The sequence below is a fragment of the Tympanuchus pallidicinctus genome, unplaced genomic scaffold, assembly GCF_026119805.1.
Source record: "Tympanuchus pallidicinctus isolate F22 unplaced genomic scaffold, pur_lepc_1.0 scaffold18, whole genome shotgun sequence".
Classification (NCBI taxonomy): domain Eukaryota; kingdom Metazoa; phylum Chordata; class Aves; order Galliformes; family Phasianidae; genus Tympanuchus; species Tympanuchus pallidicinctus.
In genome coordinates, this window is record NW_026294699.1 from 9,298,370 (window position 1) to 9,313,010 (window position 14,641).

General features: G+C 47.8%; 1 protein-coding gene across 4 annotated transcripts in view; it reads right to left on the reverse strand.

The window, feature by feature from the left end:
* Positions 1-14,641, reverse strand: part of LMF1 (lipase maturation factor 1) — a 159,838-nt gene that overhangs the window by 2,977 nt on the left and 142,220 nt on the right. For all 4 annotated transcript variants that reach the window (XM_052679640.1, XM_052679643.1, XM_052679642.1 and 1 more), the window contains 2 exons: positions 13,163-13,346; positions 6,264-6,376 (listed from right to left, as the gene is read on the reverse strand). In XM_052679640.1, coding sequence (XP_052535600.1) covers positions 6,264-6,376; positions 13,163-13,346 — 297 coding nt within the window. The remainder of the gene's footprint in view (positions 1-6,263; positions 6,377-13,162; positions 13,347-14,641) is intronic.

Sequence of the window (14,641 nt, forward strand, 5' to 3'; positions counted from 1 at the left end):
CAGCTTGCAGAGCCTTGCTGCTCAAGGGAAACATCTTCAAGAAGTTTATGAGGAAGCTGCTTGATTTCATCTTTGTTAAAAGGAGACTGATGCCCTCTGCTCATACCAGAGGGATGAGCAGTGCTCATGTTTCAGAGGCAGTCAGGAAGGTCAGGGAGGCCATTCCTCGCTGCAAGCACTTTCCCAGGATTTACCAAGTGAACACAACTCGAGCTCTCTCTGACCTGCTGGGAAGCAGTGGCAGCAGCTACACGGAGGAGGCATCCAGCCGAGCCCAGATGAGGTCCAATAGGAGACACCAGAGCAAAATCATCCCATGAAAAGCGTGATACGGTCATAATAAAGCAAACCAGACACTCCTCCTCCAGGAGACTGAAAACCCACTCTGCTATGACAACAGTAGGATGCAAGACAAGGGAAAAGAGCATCCCATTGCCAGCTCCACTGCAGAAGTGAAGCAGCCACACGTGTCCCTGTGCCATTGCCTCCTGGGTGAGCACGTGCCCTCCATCGCTGCCCGCACCAGGCAAGGCTTCAGCCCCGGGAAGGGCAGAGAGGCTAAAAATACTTTGCATTATTTTTTAAATCAATATATTCATCCCAGCAGATGCCTGGTAGCAGCTGCGCTGCAGCACTTTTAAGATTCGATCATATATCAGCCTATTATGACATCTTCCAACTGTACGTGTTAAAAATTAGCAGCAATATTGGAGTTGTTGCGAGGGAGGGCTAAATCTCCCAGACAGCTGTAATTAGTTCCAGAGGGTGCAGCTGTCTCCCTGCAACAGCTGAGGGGTTCGAGGGAAAAAACCAGAGCCGGTGTTTTCTGTTAGAATTAATGGCCTGACAGGGCAAGCCGGGGTGGGAGAGGGAAGAAAGAAACCAAAACACGAGGCGTCCTTTCGATGTGTTGGTTTTTTTTTTATCTCAAGGTTCCCCACTTCACTGTAAATCAGTGAGCAAGTGGCAGTGGAAAGTACAAATTCATTAAAGCAGCAGAGCCTCCATCACTGGCTCTCCTGCTTGTTCTAGCCCCATGAGCAGCAGCGATCATAAATTCAACTCAGCCCACGAACCGCTCGCAGTGTAAGGGCAGTTTTATGGGTTGTTTTTCCATGTCGCTGACTTCTCTTTCTCTGAGGTTCCTGAAAGGTCTGGCCCTTGAGCTGGAGCATCTCATCCTCAAAACTCTTGGGAGAGGGCAAAATGTCTTGTTTTGCCTCCATCTGACAAATTAGAACATGATGTGATAGGGACACGCTCTGGTGGGCACGGTGGGGATGGGTTAATGGTTGGACTTGATCTCAGAGGTCTCTTCCAACCTTAGTGTTTTTATGACTCTGTTCTATGATTCTTAGCAAAGCAAACCTAGTGGGAAAGGAACGTGGGTATCTACCAGGCTTAGGCACTGCCTGGATTCCCCTGGACATGGGGCCAGCACACAGTCTCTGCAGGTGCAGGCATGGAGCAGATCGGTCCCCACCATGGAGGTGGCTCTGTTAACATTGTCCCCGTATGTAGGGAGCAGCAATAAAACCCAAGACAGCCAAAAGAACATGTTGGGACTCTTTCACCCCTGAGAACTGCATCACTTCCCAGGACAGGTCTCATCGCGGGTAAACGGCTTTTCATGGGAAACATACAAAAAACATCTTTTCCTTGCAGAAGACACCTACAACACATACTTTCCCTTAATCCTCTGCTTCCTGCCTTCCTTCTGCACCACACTCATTAGTTACAGGATGACTGTTGCCCCTGTTGGGATGGACTTCTGTTTGTTTGTCCTATTTAAAAAAAACACACTTTTTGGTCTTTTACTCTAAAAAAGCACCACGACTTCCATAGTGTTCCTAAAACCAACTCGACCACCCCAGGGCTGAGCCCAGAGCCTTCCTCCTCCCACGCCATCCTCTCCCCAAGGTTTTGGGGAGGTCTCTTTTCCTGCACCCAAGGGAGCAGCTGCTGGTTTGCATAATTTCTGATTCTCTTCTGTGCTCATCAGGGCTGTAAATAGATAGTTTAGGACACAGCCCTTCCCAGTCAGGTAGCATCAAATTGGAAGCACTGCCACCATAAATAACACCGCTGCGACAAATCCAGGGCTTCGGCTGCACGCTGGGGCTCTTCCAACAGAGCGTGACTATAATTGGAATAAAAGTCCTTAAGTGAACATGATTTAATATCAGAGACACTGAACACTTCAGGTCCAAAATAAAATCGATACTTTTTTTCCTCCCCCTGTAGGCAAAGCCCCGTTTTTGTTTTCTCTCGTTGTTGCAGGCTGTTTCCATGACGGTGCGTTAAACACTTATTAATTTCTCAGCCAAAGCCCCACCATTCAGATTTATGACGGCGGGTGTTTTATGAACTATCCGCTGCACAATAATATTTTGTAAATCTACATTCCACAAACATCACTTTGCTTGAAGTAAAGCTTCACACTCAGCTAGGCCGGGTGCTCAACAATGCCCTCATTTTTAATCAGTCACCTGTTTCTCATTTTAAGTTTATCACACTTGAAAAAATACTATAATTTCTAGAGTTGTAAAGAAACCTACAAACTTTGGTCTCAGAAATTTCATTTCGAAGGCATTAACTCATTTTGAAAGTCCCTTGGCTATTTAAGGTGTAGAGTTTCCATTAACAGAATAAACTCCGCGGAGTATGGAGCGTAATGTTCTTATGGAAAACAGTCCCTTCCCCTAATTATTTAGTCTAGCAGGGAATGAAAATAATTAAGTCTCAAAATTCCCCTTAGAGTGGAGGGGGAACTGGGAGGAAAGCAGCTACTGAAGGGAGTGGAGTGGCGATGGCTGGAGGTGGGCATGAGCAGCATTAAGGTTTGCAGTGACAGCCCCACACCACCCAGCGCAGCTTTGGACCCTTCCATAGCCCAAGAGCTCTGGAATTCTCTCTTCTTCTCAAGTATTACCATTATGGCTCAAATTTAAGGTCGTTGCTTGCGACTCGAATGAAATTACACCACCAAAAAGGCACTGAGAATCTGCACATCCAGTGCTCAACTCAATGCTGCTAAGGAGTTGAAATTAAAAAATAACTGAATGGCTTGGGCTAGAAAGGTTCTTAAGGATCACACACTGGATGCCTTGCTTATAAAATCACAGAATGGTTTGAGTTGAAAAGGACCCCTGATAATGCTTAATTAATGCTGTCTGGTCCCACTCCCTGCACTGAACAGGGACACCCACAGCTCCATCAGTGCTGAGAGCCCCATCCAGCCTGACCGTGGTGTGTGCAGGGATGGGGCACTGCCACCTCTCTGGGCACCCTGTGCCACTTCACACCACCTGTGGCATAAAGACCTTCTTCCTTATAACCAGTCTAAATCTCCCCTCTTTTATTTTGAGGTCATTTCCCTTGTCCTACCATAACAGACCCTACCCTGAGTCTGTCCTGTTCTCCAACTGTTCTCACACCACAGTGTTACCCATTATGGACAGCATTCTCTGGGTGGATGGGGGTGCAGGAGGGACTCTGCTTCAGGGAGCTTAAAATCCAGTGAGGAAATGGCATTTCTGAAATGCAGGAAGAAAGCTCCAGCAAGGCAGGGAGGGAGCCTGCCTGAGCAGAACGAATGCGGGAGCAGAAGGGGCTGCCAGAGCTGCTGGAGTGTGCCGGCCATGAATGGCAGAAGTGTAAACTCAGCAGAATTGGGAAGGGGCATAAAAACTACAAAAAAAAAAAAAAAAAAAGAAAAAAAAAGAAAAAAAAAAGAAAAAAAAGAAAAGCAAATGATCAGTTTCCATGTGCTAGCAGGAAACAATAATGGAAGAAGCACAAATAACAAACAGGGACTAAGTCACGTCCTCACACCTGGGTGCAATGCAGGGAAGCCAGCTCAGGTATTGGGGTTGGCCCACTCAAATCAGAAACATGAGCAGCAAACAGGGTGAAGCAATGCGTTGGACTCCAGGCTGGGCCAAAAGGAGCATTTGTAAATTGTTATTTTTATTTTAAGCCACCCAAAAATACACTAGGCCCATGAAAAGCTTTTAAAGCAAAAGTAATGCCAGAGCAAAGGCAGCTGACACATAAAACCAGCACTGGATGCTGATCTTTTCCTACTATAAACTAGCTGCTAAGGAGTGAAAACAGAGTCTGAGCATTGGTTAGAGCAAGGTACTGCATGAATCAAAGCCCTGTTTGCCGAGATATGGAGCACTGTGTGCAGTACACAGCAACACACTGCTCTGCCATCGCTGACCTGCCTGTGCCCCTTGAAAACTCGGCAGTCACTATCCTGTAAGTGCTAACAAAGATAAAGATTTGCTGTATTTTCATTTTAAATTCCTGAAAATACAATTTCCTCACCTGTCACAGAACACACTAAAAACTTATAAGCTTTTTATATGTTTTTAAACACCACCGATGCCAGAACACACAAAAGAGGTGCAGACCTTTGTGGCAAAGCCCTGAAAGATGTGATGCACGTCTCATTTCTGAGCTGCTGTGATGTTTGTAGTTCCGGCTGCGGTGAGAAAAGGGAGCAGCACTGCTGGCACTGGGCAATAAACAGCTCTGGGATTACGGAGAGCTTCTGTCGCCGCCGAGCCCTGCTCACTGCCAGCTGCCACCAGATGGTACCCACATCTGGCTGCTGGCACTGGGGGACACCCAGCTCCAACTGGGGGCTCTGACACAGGGCCAGCACCATACAGGCCTCCAACGGCTCCTCCAGCACTTCGTACCCCACCATGATCTCCCAAATGCTCCCCAGAGGAGTCCTGCAGGTCCCAGAGCAGCCCTCTCCCAGCCAAGCAGAGCTAAAATCCCTCATAAACGGTATCAAAGTTGTACCCATCCATGCTAAGGGACATGCTGGTATCTCCCAGCACGCCTTTTGGAACAGTAGTTAACACAGGCTCTCCAAGAAATCTCCTGGGCTGCAGTCAGGATGTAATCATTTGTGTGCATAACCTGCTGCCCGTGCAGCCCAAGGAGCCATGGCACAAAAACCTGGACTACACACCCAGACACAGCATACAGGGAGGGCTGCACTGAGAATATGGGCTCTGAAAAGGGAATCCATACAAAATCCCAAATAACTGATCTTACAGCAGTCTCAGCTCCTAACTTTGGAGGGTGTCACCATCAGCCTGCAGTAATGCTCTGATGGGGCACTAGTGCTGCACGAGACCATTCTGGCTGCTTGGGCATCCTCAGAAACGTGGTTTTAAGAAATACTCAGTTGGGACACTCACTGGTGTCTCAAGCTGTGTATCTTGTGGTCTTTTCTGTATACATACATATATACAATCTCAACATATACTGAATCCCATATCCAAGAGAAAGCACTTTGGTAAAAGGTGGAAAGAAATTCTTAATGTCTAAGCTAGAAAAGTCTCCCCATAGAAGATTTTGGGGACACACTATGTTAAAACTGAAAAGCACAGCTCTGCTTCAAAAGGAAGCTCACTTCACATGGTGCTGGGAACCTTAATCCCTGTTTGTAATGCATCATGAGAACCTCAAATGGAAAACATTAGCAAGAGCATAATATTACTTGAGTTGATCCAAAATTCCCTTAAAATATTTTTTCAGCTAAAAATAACTTCATCAACAAAATAGACACTTTTGTGTAAAATTTCCTTTTGTACAAAACCTTGTGGTTTTCATCTGTGCTTTGCACTTGATGATGTTTGCTTTGTCACTGAAAATGCAAACAATTCCAAGACAAGTGTCAACAAAAACAATTATTTTTGCAGGACTGTTTCATCTTTGAAGTATCCCAATAGGCTGCTGGAAATGGTATTTTTGATCTGACCTTGCAAAGAGATCATGGCAAAAAATCTGAGGCTGTGGGGCAGGAAACCACCGTGGTAGGTAGGATCCATGTCCAAGAGAAGCAGTGCTGGGCGCTGGGAAGGGGCCAGCCATGTGTCCCTTGTCCCCATCATGGTACTGAGCACCAGATCTCTAGGGAGACAAGTTATTTAAACTGCCCTATTAAATACCACCCGCGTGGCATCAAACACAAAGAGCAATCAACCAACAGGGATGGTGATTCAACCACCTCCTTGGGCAGCCTGTTCCAATGCCCAGCCGCTCTTTCAGAGAAGAAATTTCTCCTGATATCCAACCCGAAACGCCCCAGCACAATTTGAGGCTATCATCTCTCATTCTGTGGCTGGTTACTGGGAGACCGACCCCCACCTTGCCATAACCTTCTTTCCAGTTGGAACGCTTATGCTGAATGTGCAGCCCAGGTGCTTTCTACCAAGAAGCCTGCCCCAAGCACTTACCGTGGGGGATCCCTGTCCGCAAATGGGTTTGCTGCTATCAGAGACAGGGCCTCCTCCTCCTGAGCCAGCAGCTTCCCAGCCAGGTGGATGATCCACTCGTTCTGCTCATATGTCTGCAAGAAAGAGGATGAAATACAGATGTGAGGCACCTTTTAGCTTTAATTAAAGAATTAAACACATCTGTGTGATCACTGGGCAGGGAGTATAGTTGTTGCAATGGCAAATGAGAGATTTGCTGGTGCTGCACGATCAGACCGTGCAGGGTCCAAAACCTCAAGGCTGAGACCCACTGAGAATTCATCCATCACTTCAAAATATGTTGCTTTCCCTGTTGTGCTATCAGACAAATAATAGAAGTGAATTCTCTATTCCTGGATTCTCAGCTACCTAGACTACCTCCAACATCTGTGCCATGCCCTTTTTCCTGCTACCACTGAAACCAAATAAATCAGCCCTAGAATGCTGCAGCCCACATAGAGCTGCCAATTTTGATTCCGTATTTACCTCCCTCCATGAATGACAGCTCCTCACCCCCTGCAAGGCTCCATAAAAAGCATTTCCCCTTCTGGTGACTTTCAGTGCCTTATACTCATTTTTTCTCCCTTTTTTAATGTGCACCTAACTGGATTTTTTAATGCAAGCAGTAGGGGACACTGTGGGAAAGCTAAACCCAGCATTTGTACCTGCAAGAGTGTGACTACTGCAGAACATCAATGCAAAGTTACTCTGCAAATCTTTTACAATGGCAGTTTGTTATTTCCGTTGCTAAGGGAAATGGCAGAGAAAGGAGACGCAAAGCCCCAAATTCTGGTGGGAAGCTCCATCAAGCAGCAGTGCTACCTCACAGAGCTTGTGACCTGTGCTCATCACAAGCTAAGAGGAAAGCCTCAGATATTTCAGACTACAGCTTTGTAGAAAGTTTCCTAGTGGCACTGCCTGATATGCAAGGAACCTGCGGGTGAGAAGCCAGAGCTGCACAGAGGACCTCAATTCTTCAGAGCCTGCTGCAAACCCACAGGGCTCGGTGATGGCGGAATGGGCTCCTTGGCTTGCCCGCTCTCCAAACCATTAATTAGCGGCTCCATGCGCACGAGAGTTGGACTTCTGGTTTGTAAAGTGTTTTTCTTATAAAATTTACAGCATGTCTGGCCCCAGCAAGGTCTGCGGTGAGAAATTTCCACCCGGCGCGGCCCCCCCTGCTCCCCCGGCACCACGGCCTGGATACGGCGCGATGCTGGGAGCACTGGGAGCAGTGGGGCTGTGCTCACGTCTGTGCTGCTTTACTCATTACCCAGTAAAGTGATACGGTGGTGAAGGGGGAAAGAAAGAGCCCAGGTGATTTGGGCTCCATCCAGGGCAGCATCGTGGAGGTGACAGTTCCTCTCTGTGGCTCCACTGGGAGCAGACTGAGCAGACTCTGTGCTGAGCTGCTATACCTATCTGTGATATTTTGGATGGGAGGGACTCACCTGGCACTGAGCAAAAACGGAAGAGTCAGAGCTTGAACCACCAAAAACTTTAAATACAAGAAGCCAGGAGCTTCTTGTATTTAATGACACTAAGATGTGCATGGTGGGTCCAGCTTTTGGTTTTGGATCTTTGTAAGTGGAAATCCTACAGCATCCCTGGCCATTTCAGGTGGAAAAGCCAAGGGCAAAGCACACCCCCAGGCATTTTCCTGCTGTTGTTGGGACAGGAACACTGGCACTGGGACCAGCATACAACACCAGCATCAACACAATGAAAAGGCATGAGAAAAGCAGCTCCCTGAACCAGGCTTTAGGCAGAACACATCATTGGGACTGGATTTGCTCCTTGTCCCCATCTGTGTGCATCGCTGCAGCCTCCCCATTACCATGCAGCAATGCTGCACCCATATTTCTCTGTAACCTTTTCTATTCTCCAGCATCTCCATAATGATTTACATCCACCAGCTTCACTGTTTTCACATTTTACCAGTGTATAAACACAGAATTCTCACCTTGAATGCATTCATTTACATACAGATGTATTTCATAACCCTATAGGACTTTAAGCCCAATTACCACTACTGCAGCAGCAGCAGCAATGAAATTCTGCAGAGATAATGTAAAAGAGAATAAAATAATCACAAAAAATATATTAAAAAAACCCAACACGCAGCACTACAGGGAACACATTCCCAACTGAAATAATAATAATAAGAACCCTTTTCCTCCAGGTTTAATTGGTCATTTAATGGAAAAGGACTGTGGATTAGTGTGGCATTTTATTGAATCTCAGTCCTGGCACAGGCGCACAGGAGGAGGTAACTCTGAGATGCACATGTGGAAACAGCTGGAAACTTGGCATTGGAGCCCTGCATTATGATTTTGCATGGTTGGGAGCTCTGCATGTTCTCACATTGGGTGGATGGCGGGGGAGTTTGCATTTCCAGGCTGTTGTAAGGGGCATTTCTGGCACCACAGCCTACCCATATTGTGGATGCAAAGCAGTAACTCCACCACTGGGGATGTTTTCACCCAACACTCATATTTCTGCTTACACTGATGTTTAGGAGTGACCTCAGCACTCACTATTTGGAGAAGCTGAGCTATCAGCTAGAGGAATGAACCATATCGCACAGAAGGAACAGCACAACCAACACAAAGCTTTGCTTTCTTAGAACTCCATCTCAGTGCCTGCTGCCATCCTTCTACCCAAGAGGATTAACCAAGGAAGGCTAAAGGCTACACCATGTCCCACCAGTTCCCATCACCTCCCAAGGCCAGGTTCCATCACCTCCCATCAACTCACCCTCTTCCTAGGAGTTCCCCAAAGAGGCAAACCATTCCTCTGCAGTACTGTTCTCACTGTACCATTTAAGTGGGCATTTTCCCCAACCCACCAAGAGCCACCCCTTAAGATGCTTTCCCCTCCAGGGAAGCGTCCCCAGAGGGAGACAACTGACCCCAGCGAAACAAAGAAAATATAATTCCTACATTCTGCACATAGACCAAACCACCTGAATGTGGCAATGGAAAATGGAAGTCAATCGAAGTCTGTGTTTTTAGGAGGGGAAGGAAAGGAAATGTAAAAGGCTGTGCCTAGTGCACTGTGCATGGGGTTTAGGTTTTACTGCCCTGCACACACCTCCTTCTGCACGTTGCTGCCATGCAGCGTTTTCCTGTACCTCCTGGCTGGAAGACCCAGGTAACAGACACTGGAATACAGTATTTTATTAAAATATTCATCTCCCTTCTCTCCATATCGGGTTTCTTTTTCTCAGCTCTCCCAGTGCGTGCAGGAAGGTGAAGCCTCCTTTCCCAGCTCCCCTGTCCCGCTGCTCACATTTCTGTTCTCTCTTTGGGAGTCAGCTGAGTTGCACCCATAAACTCATCCATCACATCTGGCAAACACACCTTTCTCCTAGGTGCCCCACAATTGCTGTCATTTAGTGGTAGTACATGCCACTTCAGAGGGCTTTTAGGACACGGTGATGTGCAATCTGAAAGGCACACTGGCATCCTGTGCCCTGTACTCAGTTAACACGAGGTAACACAATTCCCAGTTCACTTCTTCACAAACACATGAAACAAAGTGATCTGAATTTTAGCTGCACACCTTCTGCACAAAAACCATCCCGACACCTGGATACTTTTGGAGTCACTTCAAGGTATAACAGAACACTGAGCTTTAACAAACAGCGCTGAGATGGTGCTGGGGTTGTTATTTTCTGTCTGGTTACGACCTGGTGAGCAGCACAAGCATGTTTCTGCACTGGCCAGACGCAGACCCCACTATGGAAAGCTTACACAGTCTAAACAGAAGAAATATCCTTCATGCCACAGGAAGGAGAGAAGAATCCCTTCCTTTGATTTTTCATTATTCAGAGCACTGAAAGCTTTCCACTGCTGCCCAATGGTGAAGAACACGTCTTGTTCTACAAACAAGGTGCTTCTGCCAAGCCTGAGGCATCCTGCTACCAGGAAAAGTGACCAACTCAAAGCCCCTGAAGCATGAGCAGTATTTTGTTTTCTGGTTGTTACTTCTGACCGATGCTGAACCCACCACAGGCTGCTGCAGATCTGCCCACAGTGCTTTCTGTACCAGTAGCACAGCATGGCTCCATTTGGGGTTGTGGTGATGGAGCCCCTACGAACACCCACCGTAAGTCAGATGATTACAGGAGTGCTGCCATCAGCTGGAGGGCACACAATGCTTGAACAATCTCTTTCCAGCAAAATCGAGATCTCTGCATTAAAACAACCAGTTGCAGATTCTGCCATTGCATTATCTTCCTGTTGGAAACTTTTTTCCTACCGCTTAACCTGAATTTTCCCGAGATTAAATCATATTCTGCCACTTAGCCCATTATTTCCTCCCTTCTCCACAGGGACCCAGAAAACAGATTGTTACTTTCCACTTTGCGGTAGGTTTTCCTACATCCCAAACCTGCTCTGCTGCCTTTCCTCCTGCTCCCAGAGCATGCAGAGCTATTCTCATGGTCGCTGTGGAATCAAGATTCTGTAGGCCCCTCTGTTGCACCCGTGCCAACTGGCTGCATCCTTCCCAAATTAGGATGCTTGGCTCAGGAGGGGGGCTTTTCACTTCTATCTGCTCAGACCCAGACCTGCAGCACCACTGGGGGCTTTTAGACCTCTTCCTCAATTGTAAATGGCATACTGTATTTGAGTAATAAAATTAACATCACAAACATTGCTTCCTGGAAAATAATGCCACGTTACATTACTTATAATCAAGGCACTCTGGTAATTAGCAGCCAACTGCTAATTGCAGCTCAGAGCAGGGCAGCATTGGCTCTCCCTGGCTCCCCCATAGTGGGCTCACAGCACGTCCTGCAGTTACAGCCAAGGTGGGAGCTGTGCAGGAGGACGGCGTCGTATGTCAAGCGGTGATGAGGTGCAAAGAGGAACCTGTCAGGAGCAGCACAAAGGGATGGTAAATACCTTCCCCCAAACTCCTTGGACTTTTCTGCAGCCTGTCAGAACGGGATATGGCAGGTCCTTAAGCGGCTGCCTCCAGCACCAACCCCGCGACGGCGGCAAACAGCGGGGTGAAAAAATCCAGAACTTCTAAAAACAAATTAAACCTAATCCAGAGGCTGAAGGAACTTGGTTTTATGGACTCCATAAACTACTGTATGGGCTTTGTGGAACTCACCCGACTGCACAAACTTCTGCTGGGCTTTTGGCTTCTGGTTCCTCATCCTTCCTACTGCCTTACCAGACTCGATCTGAGCAGTGAGAAAAGGGGCAGCCAACAGAGTACTGGGCTGCATCAGCAACGGGTGGCAGTGGGGCAGGGAGAGAACTGTCCCCCTACTCTGCTCTGCCCTTGTCCAGCCTTGGGGTCCCTGGCACCGAGAATTGTGGAGCTGATGGAAGGGGTCGAGAGGAGGGCATGAGGACACACAGGTTGTGGCACCTCTCCTACTGAAACAGGTGGGGAGCCAGGGGTGTTCAGCCTGGAGACTCCATGGACACCTCATGCAGCCTTGAAGTACTTGAGGAGAGCTTATAAACAGGAGGAGAGCAACTTTTTATATGGGCAGATAGTGACAGGACAAGGGGGTATGGCTTTAAACTAAAAGAGGGGAGATTTAGATCAGATATTAGGGGGAAATTCTTTACCAAGCTGCAGTGGGAGGCCGTGTGAACACCCACATCTTGCTATGGAAAGGATCTGTGGCCTCGTGGCAACCTCGCAGCAGGAGGAGACAGCACATCTCCTGTGCACGAGCACTAATTACTGCTAATCAGCCGGTGCGGACAGACGCCTTTGCATGTGCACGGCCCAACAGCCCCCAGGCTGATAGGTGCACTTCAGGGAACCTCCTGGTGCATTAAAAAAATAATCATAAAGATGCAAATGAGGCTGTGTTATTTCCTCTTCCTGCTCGTCCCCAGGCTGCCCCATACATCACTGTCACTCAGTGCACAGCTGCTGCCCGCCGACAGACAGGGCTGGTGCGTGGCAATGTCTCTCAGCACCAGCACACACTTGCCATGATGCTGTAGTATCAGTGCCTTGTGCTTATTTGGGCTCCTCGGGCCGTGGGCATTCTGATCTGGTGGAGGCATCCAGCCCATGGCACGGGGTGGGGCTGGGAGGGCTGTGAGGTCCCTTCCAACCCAACCATGCTGTGATTCCATGCTGGAGTGCTCTTGAAAAGCAGGAAGCTTTAAACCAACAGCTCCAACTTCTGCACCGTCATTTAGTGCTGAGCAACGCTGCTGGCCAGAGCTTTAACCTTTGCTGTCGTCTTGCTGAGGGATAAGCATACCTAATGCAGATTAAATGAAATTCCAGCACACAAAAAAACTAGCGGGGTAAATATAAAACCATAGCCAAAGAGCGATGTTATGTCATCACTGAGGAATCTAAGAGGCATCTAAATGAAAATACCACAAAGAAAAAACAGTGAAGTTCGGGGCAGGGGGAGAGAAAGAGGAAGAACGCCGGGAAGGAACGTGAAAACAAGGGAAGAAATGGGGCTGCTCACACCACTGCCATGAGCCCCAACTTTGTAACACTACTCTACATTCTCCTGGTCATGCCATTTTGCAGAAAAGGCTACTGGATGTTAACAAATTAATTTACAATAATTCCCCTCTTCTCTTCCTTAATGGAGACCCATTTACCTGTCTGTGGCTGCCAGGTGAGGATGCCACGTCCCTATGCTGAACAGAGAGCAATGGCTGCCCACGTCAAGGACAGGCACTACCTCCATCTCTTTAACTCTTGTTATTGCTGAGAAACAATTAAAAAGCCTCACAGCAGCAGACATCCTTTAGGAATACAATTTTTTTAAAAAACGTAATTAAGTTAGCTGAGGCTTCAAATATCCACCACCCCCTGTCCCAAGCACATTGTAAATTCACATGGATTGCTTTCCCTGGTCCAGGGGATGCACGTACCTGGAAGGCCGCAAACCACATCAGCCAGTCCAGGCGGTAATGGTAGGGTGAGATGAAGCATGGCCTTCTCCACAGGTCCCCAGGCTTGCACTTGAAGTCATACTCCTGCCAGACAGCAGCGGGGTCATTGGGGTCTGGGCTGGACGTTCCCTGGAGGATGACTTCAGTTCTCTCCTTGGTGATGCTGCAGAACACAACATCAGGTCTGTTATCTGTCTCAAGTCAAGGGTAGACGTAGCACTTAGGGACGGTGTTTAGTGGGTGTGGTGGTGATGGCTTGGGGTTGGACTTGGTGACCATACAGGTCCTTTCCAGTCCCAATGATCCCGTGATTCTATGACTTTCATTCTCTTCGTGGGCCAACTTCTCTCTTTGGCATAGAATCATAGAACGGTTTGAGTTGGAAGGGACCAACTTAAGGCCATCTGGTCCTACTCCCTGCACTGGGCAGGGACACCCACATCTGTGCTCAGAGCCCCCTCCAGCCTGATCGTGGGTGTGTGCAGGGATGGGGCACTGCCACCTCTCTGGGCACCCTGTGCCATTGCTCAACTGCCATTAGCATAGAGCTTCTTCCTTATATCCAGTACAAATCTCCCCTCATTTAGTTTTACACCATTTCCCCTCATCCTGTCACAACAGACCCTGCTAAAGAGTCTGTCCTCTTCTTTCTTACAGCCCCCTTCAGATACTGGAAGGCTGCTAGCAGGTCTCCCCAGAGCCTTCACTTCTGCAGTTGGCTCTTAGGGCACCACCACCACCAGTCCCTATGCTCCTTCCTGGTCACAAGAGAGGTTTCACAGAGCTATTCCTCAGCAAGAGAAGGAGGTACTGTATGAACTGCTGCAAATCAAGCCAAGGAAAGCAGAAAGGAAAAAAAAAACGCCCCTGAAACACAGTAGACATTTTGAATCTGCGCTGAAAAGCACTCAACCTTATGGCAAGTCACACGCATTCCCTCTGCTGCTGGGTTTCACTTTCTCTGCACAGCAAGGTGTAGGACAGTGCAGATAGCAAACTGTCCAGGCCATGCTAAGCCCATGTGAAAACACGACTGTTGAGTTTCCAATGAGCTGGCAGTGATGCTCCATCTACGCAGAAGAGCTGATATTCCTCACAAACACAAACTCTGCCTTATCCAAACCATGCAGCTCCTGACACCCTTTCATTTTTCATTTCTTTGGTCCTTCCCCCTACAGCCCTAAAACTGAAACTCTGGAAACACACAGACACCACCTTCTCCCTCGATGTTTTCCAGTGATAGATGCCTCCAGCCCACAGAATGCTGCGCATCTCAGCTTATAATTGTTACCTCCGTTTAATAGATTTCTGGATTCTCCAGCCAAGTTCCATATTGTACACTGGGCTGAGTTATGAGCTGTGGCCAGCTGCCCAATGGTTAGAAACACACTGTAAATCAGGGACACCAAATTACTAATAAAAGTATGTTCCTACTGTGCGATTCAAAATATGTCAAGT